This window comes from Taudactylus pleione, unplaced genomic scaffold (assembly GCF_031769625.1).
Source record: "Taudactylus pleione unplaced genomic scaffold, aTauple2 ptg000181l, whole genome shotgun sequence".
Classification (NCBI taxonomy): domain Eukaryota; kingdom Metazoa; phylum Chordata; class Amphibia; order Anura; family Myobatrachidae; genus Taudactylus; species Taudactylus pleione.
Genome location: NW_028284583.1, coordinates 3839750 through 3852158, shown reverse-complemented (window position 1 = coordinate 3852158; position 12409 = coordinate 3839750). Strand labels below are relative to the sequence as shown.

Sequence of the window (12409 nt, the reverse complement as noted above, 5' to 3'; positions counted from 1 at the left end):
AACATCAAATTCCCCCAAAAAATGCTTTTTCGTTACTTGATGAATGGCCCTGACACTTATTTTTTAAAAAAGGATGTGAAAATTTTAATTTTCGCATGCTTTTGTGAAAAACAAGTGATGATGAATAGGCCCCATACTGTCTATTACTACTACTTCATTCAAACTACCATCGATACTTCTCTGCTACTCAATCTTTCCCATTGATTTGTATCTATCAATCACTGTCAATGTTTATCAGCATGTGTTTTTTTTTTTTTTTTTTTTATTCCAGCAAAATCCCTCTCTACCTTGTTAACTCGCATAGAGTCCATATCTAAACAAAAGGGGTAAGTCCATTTTTGTAACATTTTAATGAGTAATGATATATTTTACACTTGATCTACAGCCAAATCCTGCAAAGTTTGGATTGAGTAGACGGTGATATATTTCACATTCATTTTATTTTTTGTTTTTCCTTTTTAGAAAGCACTTATAGTTTGGGCCCTGAACCTTATTTTTAAAAATAAGTTTGGGTTATGTTTTACCAGATGATCAAGGATTCAGTATCTGTCGAAACGTAAAAAAATTAATGTTTGCATGATGTATCCACATTGCTTTATATTTTCCTATGTGCGTGGGTTTTTAAAAATATAACCTAAATAAAGTACAGCACAAATATATAATGTCCTACTGATGATCAAATGATACACTATATGTATTGGGTGCATTTTGAAAAATGTGTTTGTAGTTTTACCTTGAAATATCTTAGGTGGTCAGGAGCACGGGGTGTGCGAGTGTTTTTCGTTTACAGTGTTGAAGCAGTATGCAAAAATATGTCTCTCTTCTGCAAATTAAAAAGGTTAGAATCTCACCTTGGTCCCAATGGAAGAATTTGCTATATCACATCAGAAATGTTTTATATAGAAGTTCAAGTGAAGAGTAATGGACATGTAGCATTTGTCAAGCTGGCTCACCATGGAGAATCTCCAACGGTAACAAGTTATTTGGTTTTCTTTTTTCTTTTTTTTTTTTTTAATACTACCCCCCCCCCCCACGCAAAGTTTTTGTTTTGAAGTGGGCACTAATTTAATGTTTTTTTTTTTTTTTTTTTTTAAATCTCCCATCAACCACCTTTAAACTAGTAGATGCTGGTTGGAACAAAAATCTGGTAATGTATGGGATCAAATGACATTCAACCATTTGTTGCTGCAAAACATCACAAGACTTTTGAGCCCGTTCTGGTCCTGGAAAAACGGCGTGGGTTTACTCTGTACTTCCAGTAACCAGCACCGTGCTCAACCAGCCAGGGGGTAATGCCACAGCAGGGGGGGGACACAGTGTGGATCCCCCCAGCCAAAGTATTCGCTAGCCCCAAACTGGTCACCACAGTCCTGGTATCTTTTGGAAAGTGGGGACCCCCCAATAAAGATCTGATCTCCCGAGGATACCCCAGGGCTAGGGTGAAGCCCTGGGCTCTTCTCTACACCCCTGGAGGCGATGGGTGCAGGAGGTAATGGGTTAAATTCAGTAATATTCTTCACAGTGGGACTACAGGTTCCAGCTCTGTGGCACTTGTTGAACCACAACCTACTTCCTGGCTCTGGTCAGTCCTTAACATGTATGTCCCACTTGACAGAACCTGTTTTTCTGTTTTAAAGAGAAAAATTGTATGTCTCTCTTTGGCCATATTTTACTATTTATATACTTCTAAATACAGTAACATTCACCATTAGATGTATATCAAAAGCATTGCATCTAATTGGAGTTGCAAATTAAAGCTGTGATATCTTCCTCTCCCATACAATAGGCATAGCCTGAGACCATAAAATACACTAAAATAGATACTCTCCCTCCCCCCTTCATAATGACAAATACAATTGTAAACCTAATTTACAAACTACATATATGCAATAAAGCTTGTATATTAAAAGCATTCATTATAGGGAATCAGGGCTGCCATCAGAAATTGTGGGGCCCGGGACTGACAAAATAGGCAGGGCCCAAAAGTGTTTCAGCAACTCCAGCCCTGCAGTTTTCCCCAGCCAGCCCCCCTTTCTGCCTCCCCAGCCAGCCCCGTTTTCTGCCCCCCTTTTGTGTCGCCAGCCAGCCTTCTTGTGCCTCCATCCAGCCCCAGCCTGTGAGTCACCAGCCAGCCCTCCTGTTTCTCCAGCCAGCCCCAGCTTGCGTGCCTCCGGCCAGCCCCAGCATCAATCACTTACCTTATTCTGCCTTCTGGCTGGCAGCTGTTCCTCTTCATCATGCGGGTGCGACTGAGGCTCCTCCCCTTTCTGTCTGGGCCCAAGACTCCAGTCCCCCCCCTTTTCCTGATGGCAGCCCTGTAGGGCATGGATGGGGAACCTCAGGCCGGGGGCTGTATAAGGCCTGCGGAGTTATTTGGTCTGGCCTTCGGAGCTTTTCTCTGGTAGCCTCATCTGGCTAGCAGGGTGCCTAGAATGGCACCCTGCAGCCAAAATCTATGCAGTACTGCCGCTAGAAGCATCCTTAGGATGCTTCAGACGGTCACACTGCTGCTCTTACAACTCCGGGCATTGCTGTAATCACCGGTGATTGTGGCCCCGCCCCGTGTGACATCACATGGAGGGAGCCTGGCCTGCATCGGGCCCGCAAATTATTTTATATATATCAAAATGACCCTCGGCAGAAAAAAGGTTCCCCACCCCTGCTGTAGGGGAACATCCAGTAGACTGCTTCTTCTTAGTACTTCTGTGACAAAAATAAAAACCGAAATAAAAAAGGGAAAGAATTTAATTATGTCATTTAAAAAAACGTGGATAACCTTTAGTGTTAGGTGCATACACTAAACAAATTCTGAGTATAAGCTTAAAGTCTGACTCTTACAATGGGCATAACCAAGGACATACAACACATACCCGGACTACCCAAATATATTACCGTATGTATTGTAACACCCTGTTTATATACTGGTGATTATCAATGTTGGAGATTACAAAATATCTTAAATGAAACCATCTTTATTATAAATCTTGGTTCTTGTGACATTGCAGCTGGAAAATTATACCATATTTCTTGGTTATACTTTGCAAATTGATTATTTATTAAATGAGAAATAGTTACTAAAAGATCATTAGAACATTTTGTTTTAGTCTTAAATCATTAAGAAATAGCACTCTCTTTAACCGACAGTCACGTCTGGTAGGTCTCTGTCAAGTGTAGCTTGTTGGGATTCTTGAACATGTAGATCTGGCAGAACCAAGTGATGCTGAGGCATTGTATGTGTTAAACAAATTTATAGTACAACTGAAATTTTTATTACAGCAAAGTTGCCTTCAAGTTTTATAGATTTTTTTTTTTCATTTGTAAAAACGATTTGCCTTCAAAGCCTTTTTTGTGTACCATATCAATTTAAAACTATGGTAACTAGTGTAGTAAGCCATTCACTTTAAATATTCCACATATATGATGATGGGAGACAGATGTACTCACTACCAGATGGTTTTGTTTCTGCTAATGGTCTGATGCCAAAACATGAATATATTTAAGTACATTTTAATTTTGATGGGGAAAAAGTAAGTTTCCAAAGATAGAATATATATATTCTACCAACTATGTGTATGTATATATAAAATTACAGATAGATAATATAAGCATTTAGTAGTCTCTCTACTTAATTTTATTTTTATTTCTTTGGTGCTCTAGATGTGCAAAGAATTGCTTCAGCTTCTCAGGTATTTTTATTTGATATCATAAATTTTCCTCTGTGATAATAAATTTGGGGAATTTTGCGGTTTCATACAGTGTTGCTAAAAAGAATTGCAATTATAAACTAATGTGAAAGACCAGGAACTGTAAACCTAATGCTAAAGAACAATTCTAGTTGAGAAAATTGTTGCTTCTATTCAATAATTCTTCTATTCTCTGCAGCCTCTGCCTAGTAAAACTAAAAATGGCTTCTGTATTATTGACAAAATTCTACCAAAGACATTGGAATGGTTGTGTTTATCAATCCGGATCTAGGACGGCACTATTTAGGAAGCACCAGAATCAGCTGGCTCTATGCTGACTAATAAATAAATACTAAATTTAAACACCGTTATTGTAAATGCAGTTTCTCATCTTTTTAACGTGTCCTTGCAACCAACACAATTCAAGTGAAAAATAGTAAATTTTTCAGGAAAAAAAAAATTTAAGAATGAGAACCTACAATACCCTGGTTGCAGAAGTGTGCCCACCCCTAAACTACTGCTTTGTGGATGCACCTTTCACTCTTTTTCTAGTAATGAGTCTTTCAACTAGTAGTATGTCCATCAAATTGTGAGGGATCTGTGCTTCAGCCCCATTTAGTTCATTCTACAAGTTTTCAACTGGATTGACTTTTGGGATCTCAGTGGGCCATTTCAAGACTTTTTATTTTTCATCCATTTCTGAAACCATGCCTTGTTTGTCTTAATGTGTTTTGTAGACTGTTATAATCTTGGAAGCGGAAATTAGTCATCTTCTTTAGCTTTTTAACAGAAGTCAGCAGGTTTTTTGCCTAAATATCTTCATATTTGGGTCTGTTCAATGCCCTCTATCCAGGCTCTGTCCAACCATTTGCAACAAAATATTTTACAATTAACGCCAAAGAATTTAAATCTTGATCTCAGACCATAAAACACTTTCCCCACATAGTTTAAGGTGGTGTAATGTATTGTTTTGCAAACAGAACAAGTTTTGTTTTCTTTCTTCCCTGGAATAAATGACTTCCATCTTGCCACACTACCCATATAGACCTGACAAGTAAAATATGGGAGACTGTTTTCATATGCAGGGAATAACCAATACCTGGTTGAAAATCCTGCAGGCTTCCTGGCAGCATCCCTTATGAGTTTTCTCCTTGATATATAGGGGTGCGGATTGACGGACAAAAGGTTGACAGTGTCTAGATAGACACCAGATGTTAGACAGTCAATAGGTCTAATGGGACAAAAGGTCGACATGGTCAAAAGGTTGACACATGATTTTTTTTGTTTTCTAGCCCTAATCTTCACCCTAACCGTCGGGGTAGGTGCCTGACCATAACCGTCCCTTCTAGTGCCTAACCTTGTCTCCTGGTGCCTTACCCTAACCATCTGCGTAAGTGCCTAACACACACACAAAAAAAATTGCGTTTCGATCATTTGTACCCGTCTGCCTCTAGTGTGTCGACCTTTTGTCCCAGTCGACCTATTGACTGTCTAACATCTGGTGTCTATCTAGACATTGTCAATCCTTTTACTGTCTATCTATAGTCTGGAACCCAATAGATAGCGCTATAATATATATATATATATATATATATATATTAATATTATACCCAGAGTTTAGGGGGGGCCTATCTTCCTGCTCGTTACTCAATTGTTCTGATTACTCTATTCACACCCTTGTCATGTCCTTTATCACACCATGCAGTCCGTGCCTAAAATTATGCTTAGGTGTGTGCAAAAGTAAATACTTATGTTACTTGTTTTCAATTTCAGTTTACACTTGAAGTTAATACTTTAATGTTCTAGAAAAAAATATGCAACCAACAATATAGATGTAGTGACATTTTTTAGATTCCATTCATTTTCTTCTTGGGAAGAAGTCACTTAACTGAAAGCTGAACCATTCTTTTCAATAGAAAAAGGGAAAAAAAACTATTTTAGTTTATAACTTTTGTAGACTTCTAAAGTTCATTAAAGATGTTGTCTTACCTGTAGGATAAATGATTTTGAAGGCTTTGGAAGAAGCTTGGAAGGTCTTTTAAATCTGTACAATATTCCAGGAAACAGGTATATTTTGTCATATGATTTGTACAATATAGAATTATTTGAAAGAACAGATGGTAAATTTGGATGGCTGGTATTGTGCTAGCTATTGGAATGATGAAATGGTGAAGCATGTTTTTGAATTGAGGAACTATAAAAGATTTCAAAGTGATCGGCTTTGGTATGACAACTTACTCCTCCCAACATTTAAAAATGTCAGGAAATACCCAAGTTTCCTCCTCCAAAAAGGATCCATGGACCGGTCATGTGGGGAACCAGCCAATGTCGCCATGGACATGACCACTCCTGACCACCTGACCATTATGTGCTTCTGAATGTTAGATATTCTTCCAAAAACACCCCTGAATTCCTAAGGTGAGAGGGACCTGCCTCCCAGCTTCCCTTTTTTATCAAATAAAGAATAGGGGACCTATTTATCCAGACCCTTTTAACTTAAAAGATTGTTCTGCAATGGCGCACAAATAGAAAAGTTTTAAATAAAATATAACCTTTATTCATGAAGACATTAAAACCTTGCTCAGTGAAGTATTAAAAACAAAATAGAGAATATACAAATAGTGAGGGTAAAGTAGGAAAAGTGATATACTAAAAATTACGCTGACACACTGTATGCTGTTGTCATATTCTAATTATGGAAAAATATGAGTATTAATGACTTCTAATGTTGAGCCATATGTGAGTAGATTCCAATATCTTGACAGAAGGCAATATAATTATAGTGAATGAATAAAAAATAAATCTTGAGCCCAATGTCACTTTGTCTGAGATTTTTATTTCCATACATATAATCAGATGTATGCTGATATAGTAACGGTACACTAGTAATCGTTATCATAGACACATACTCGTTGTCACACTTACATATGTTCGGTTGGAACCGATTATTGGAGCTGCTTTCCTGATCGTTGATACCTAGTCCCCAGTGGCGTAAATTTGGTGCCATCTGTCACAGCCGCTGACACTGTAACGTAGCATTTCGTGAGAAGATACACCCGCAGTTGCACACAGAATATAGGCATGCCATGGAGGAGTGAGACAGAGTTGTGGGTGATGGGGCGCCAGACGTGTCACAATGAAAAAAGAAGCTGCTAATGAGCAGCAAAACCAATGAGTATAGGCTATAGATAGACTGAGATGGCAGTTGATGCTCTGACACAGAGCTCTCCACCAGGGGCACCGAGAGGGGGGAGGGAGCGGGTACAATTTGCCTGGGCTTCCGGCGCCGCCTCCCCCCCTCCTCCCTTCCTCCCTCCTCCCTCCCTCGCAGCAGCACAGCACACAGCGTGTGCTTGGATGCAGCGGGTGACTGCTCGCGGCTGCTAAGCAATCTCCCATGCCTGAGGGGGGGAGCGATCACTCTGATCGCGCCCCCCCATGGCTTTGCGCCAGGCTGAGGGGCTCACAGCGCCCCCTCCCCGGCGCATAGCGCCGTGTAGCTGCAGAAGTATTTTTTTTCTTTTTTCAAGGGGGAGTGGCCACGCCTCCCATGATTAGGTCATGCCCCCTCTTTACCGGGGCCCGGCAGCACTCTGTACGCCCCTGCTCTCCACTAGTGAAGAGGTGCCATGTATTGGATGGCCATAACGTACACTCCGGGTACATAGTTACAGCCCTAAGTGGGGTAAATATATTGTGGGCAATGGAGAAGGTGCCCCTTCAGTGCTGGAGCCCGGCGGCAGGTGCCTCCATTGTCTCCCATAGTTCTGCCCCTGCTAGTCCCTCAAAGCATTCTTTAAATCCATTATGTGCATTGATGAGTAATGCTAATTTTTGGAGCTAGAGGAATTTTTTCGTTTTTTATTTAATATGGGCCAAGTTAGCTAGTCCACATGTGGGGGCTGATTCCAAGTCACACGCAGTGTCGATGCCACACCCAGTTGGTCAGTGTTTTAAATCTGCACATTCGCCCCAGTCATGCAGCGCATGTGTCCCAATTGCTGGAGCTATGGGCGTAACTATCATAGAGCTTAGGGGGGGGGCATCTTCCTTTTTAAATGTGTTGTATACATGTTACAATTTTACACCATTGGATGGTACTGTACATAGGAGCCCTTGCAAACTTATGCCCCTGGTTAGTGCCCAGAGACGCAGAACAGATTTGAACGCAGGGTCTGTCGAATAAAGTGGGTGCTTCTGGGAGGTAATGGAGGAAGCTAAGCAGAAGCGGCTGTGGCAAAAGACTAGGCTGTGTCTGAATGTTACTCAGTCAGCCACTTGGAGTGTATCTTCCTATTGCAGATTGGACTAGGAACCACAGTAAGATAAGTTGCTGCCATCTTGTCGTGTTGAAGCATCGACCAGGCCGCCACCTTGCATTTAGAAATGTCTGGTTAATTCTGTAGTGTTATGAAACTTCTGCACTATTGCATAAGACCCATAGAGTCCCTCGATGGAGGATCTACTGCCTATAACAGCCACCCACTGTTCCCTTAGTGTTAGACACACACTGGTACTTAGATGGCCACCAGGTCTTATACCTCCGAACAGTAGGGGCTTATGCAACAGACCAGAGATCACTAGGTAATAACTGGAGTAGTAATGTATAAGCAACAGTAATATGGCAAGAAAACAGTTAACTGAAGTACTGATACTAGTTTTGTCCAGTACACTGGAACAAGTAGTAGCATGGGTATAATATGCAGACAGAGGATATGGACATCATGTAGAGTAATGCGATTCTTGAAGGACAGCACAGTATTTATCCACAGGTGAAATGCAAGTAATAGAGCACTCAGAGCTGCACCACAGTTCTCAATGTAGTAGGAAAGATTAAACACAGTCACTATTATTGCAGCAGCACCAGCATAGTACAGCAATAGAACTATGTAATCAATGTATAAATAAAATATGTTTATTTATATTTAAGATGTTGCAATGAAGATGGCAACAGTTGTAGAAATGGTATCTGTTAGTATGGCACTTAGTGGGAAGTTCAGATGGCTCCTTTAGGGTGCCTCTTTCCATAGGTTACAGCTATACCTACGTTACCTATGGCCAATTGCCCTGGAATTGATTGAGCTGACAATATTGTGCTCAGTTCAAAAACTTCTTGTAAAATCACTGTGTCCCCTCCCTGTAGACATAACAGTAGCTTCACGCCAATCAACGCTTTCCGGACTCAGTCTCAACATACGACGTCTCAGCAGGAGGAAGGTGTCTTCACTACCAACGGCTGACAGAGTCCACACGGGATGCGGTGAAGCTCCACTACAAAAGTGATCACCACCGGTAAGACCAGCAGTGCGGGACGCCGGCGCTGGGACTCACACATACAATTTTCTGTTGAACACTGCGTATGGTACATTTGAACATGCGGAAGGTCACCCCTTAGCAAGGGCAGACCAAGACCCCTCACTACACCTGTACCTCCACAAGACTGGACACGCATATACAGGAGGACAGTGTGTGAATATATACAGATATCCATCAATACCTATCATCAATATCTATCAATACTTATGCCATAATATCAAGCATAGGGCAATTTGATGATAGTAAGATTGTATACATACACCGAGAAGGTTGTCACGAACAGTGTTAAAAGGGAGACGTAGGCACAAAGTGCTGTACGGAAAGGGACACCCTTAAGGAGTCCACTTATGTAACCTGCAACCAAGGTGATTTTACAAGAAGTTTTTGAACTGAGCACAATATTGTCAGCTCAATCAATTCCAGGGCAATTGGCCATAGGTAACGTAGGTATAGCTCTAACCTACGGAAAGAGGCACCCTAAAGGAGCCATCTGAACTTCCCAGTAAGTGCCATACTAACAGATACCATTTCTACAACTGTTGCCATCTTCATTGCAACATCTTAAATATAAATAAACATATTTTATTTATACATTGATTACATAGTTCTCTGTTTTTCTTTGATTATTCCACTTTTTTGGTTAGCGCTGGATATAATACTTCTCTATTCCTTATGATACTTACTTACGAGTCTGGACAACTCGTATGCCCAGCAGCTCCCAATATCTAGGTGAGGACCACCATAGCACTAGTGCCTAACACCCCATTAAATTTATAGCACAGCAATCCCAATATAGAAAAGCAATGATAATTAAACAGTGATTCTAGCAAGGCATAGGTGGATGGCTCAGTAGATAATGCATGCACAGGTCACACAGCAGAATACTAAGAAGTATATATCAGCAGGGTTAATGAACAGTAGTGAAACACTTAGCTGAGCAATTCCTTTAGGAAGACAGCTAGGAACTCAGGAACTGCAACGACGAACAGGGACCAAATGACAAGGCTCCAAGAAGACCAATCACCTGCAGGAAGTGTACGGCTGGCTGTAACTTATCAGAAGAAGGGACCAATGAGGGCAATCCCTGCAGAGAGCCTCCCTAATCACTGAATGGTTTGCAGCTGAGCTGCAAAGACTGAGAGGTGGAAATGCAGCCATGAGCTGCAAAGACACAGAGTTCCAGCTGCCTGCAACAGCCGGAAATGGAATCAAAGGCATAAAGCAGTGTTCCAATTGCTTAATGCGGACGGGACTTGCAACAAAGATGATCCACTGCCACGGATCATAACATGTAGGCAGTGACCAGTCAAGTAACTTATCCAGGCTCTGTGGTTTATTGTTGGAAATAATTTGTAAAGTATACTCACTGTTGTAATACACACTCTGGATGGAGTAGAGCTGGGGTGGCCAAACTATCTATCACGGGCACCCGGCCAGTCGATCGTGGTGGACAACCAGGATCAGCCAACAAGAGTCATGCAGATTCTTATTGACTTCTGCACCGAAGCTGAAGCCGCAGCTGACCTGTACTGTTTGTGGTCAGGTGTATCACCAGCAGCCAATAAGAATCAGTGTGATTCTTTATTGGCTGCTGCACCAAAGCTGCGGCTAGCTGAAGCCGTGGCTGTCTGTTAGCTGTCCCCATGATAGCAATAGCCATTCAGAATCAAGCTGATTCTTATTGGCTGAGGCCAGGGTGGGCTGCATCTGCACCCTGTGCGGCTGATTATCTTTGTAACAAACTAAGCATCCGGGAAGCATTATCTGCATGTCTCTCTCAGCTGCTAGGCCAGACATGTGACTAAGGCGGTTACCGAGGATCCTTTGGCACCTGGCTGGTCCACCTCCTAAAGGGACTCCCTTTTCCTTGCCAGTGCCACTTACTGCTGGCATGTTTGCCTGTGGACTGGAGACCCACGCTAACTGGAGTGAGGCTGCGCTGCAGGAGAAAAAGAGGTATGTTAACTACTGTAGGGGAGGGAGCAGAGAATAGAAAATACTCAGACGGGGAGGGGGACATTGTTTTTTTTGCTGTAAGGGCCAATGTGTTTATGGATTTTTTTTGTGGGGGCAAATGTGTCTCATTTTTTCTAATGTGAGGACCAATATGTGGTTTCGGGCAGAACAGACCCCATGCTCCTTGGTGCAAAGTCACGCCCACTTTTGCATACCACACTCCCTTTTTGGGCTCACACCTATCGTGTGAGCAAGTGAGCATACTCTGTAGCTCACATAAGGTTTTTAGCTTAATAAGTAGATCACAGAGTCCAAATGTATGGCCACCTCTGAAGGGGTGCAGAGAGACCACCATCTGGGGACTCTCCTCTATAGGGTACTGGTACAGGGTCTGTAATATTGGATACAGTGAAGTAATTACGCAGGTACCTGGAGCTAAAATTAGTATGTACGTCCTACACCATGTCGCTCATACACAGTGGCGCATGTGCAGATACCCTACCGTTGACCATCTTGGTTTGGGAACTTAGCTTCCCTAGAGGAGTCTTTTTGTTGGAGAGTGCGCAGTAGCGCACTACACTGCTAACACGTGCTACTTTTTATACACAATTTTTACACAATGCAAAAAGTCATGCCTTTACTGAAGAATATACATATGTGGCAAATATACATATGTTAAATGAGTTGGCACTGGGTATACAGTATGTATGCCCTTATGAGGTGTAGTAAAGTCTCCAGGTACGTTGTAACATGAATTACCATTACTGCCATCACTGTAGAGTGTTAGGGGGGTTTTCGCTCCACATCGGAGATTTTACTGGGATAAAGTATCGGGCGTCGATATTCAATTTGAAAGCTGCGAAAACGGGACCCGGCGGAAAGTATCGTGAATTTTCGGGAAAGCATCCAGGGACCCCCCTAATGGTTTCCTGACATTATGGGTACCCCCATTTTGGCCTGCGGAAGGTAAGTATGGCTTTTAAATAGCCGTGGCAGGTGTTGTTTTTTTCCGACAGGGGAAGAAGAGCACTTAGTTTTTTTGTTTTTTTTTTATAAACTAGGTGCATCAAATTTTGGGATACATGAAAATGGGTGCAAACATATATCCCTATGGTGCATTTTTAAAATTCTTCAAAATTTAAAAAATGCACCTGCCGCTACTACCCGCAATGAAGAAAACACCTGCCGCATACTTGGGAACCCCCCCTGAATTAATTTTGTTAGTTTTAAATTTGTTTCCCACATTTTTTTTATTTTTCACCCCAAATCAAACTTTTTTTTTTTTTTTTTAACTTTTTTTAGACACTGATCTTTTTTTAGGGGACTCTCCCAGGGGTGCAGGCTTTTTTTTTTTTTTATAAGCCTGCACCCCTAAACCCCAACTCTGCACTTTTTTTCGCCACCTATTCCGTGGTGAAAAGTTATCCCCGTTTTTTTTTCAAAGACTTTTCGCA

At 41.6% G+C, this 12409-nt stretch overlaps 1 protein-coding gene across 1 annotated transcript in view; it reads left to right on the top strand.

Annotated features, from left to right (window-relative positions):
• Positions 1 to 12409, top strand: part of LOC148519817 (mediator of RNA polymerase II transcription subunit 1-like) — a 73089-nt gene that overhangs the window by 18128 nt on the left and 42552 nt on the right. The window contains exons 4-7 of the mRNA XM_088476039.1: positions 272 to 326; positions 839 to 971; positions 3658 to 3686; positions 5679 to 5750. Of these exons, the coding sequence (XP_088332165.1) occupies positions 272 to 326; positions 839 to 971; positions 3658 to 3686; positions 5679 to 5750 (289 nt within the window). The remainder of the gene's footprint in view (positions 1 to 271; positions 327 to 838; positions 972 to 3657; positions 3687 to 5678; positions 5751 to 12409) is intronic.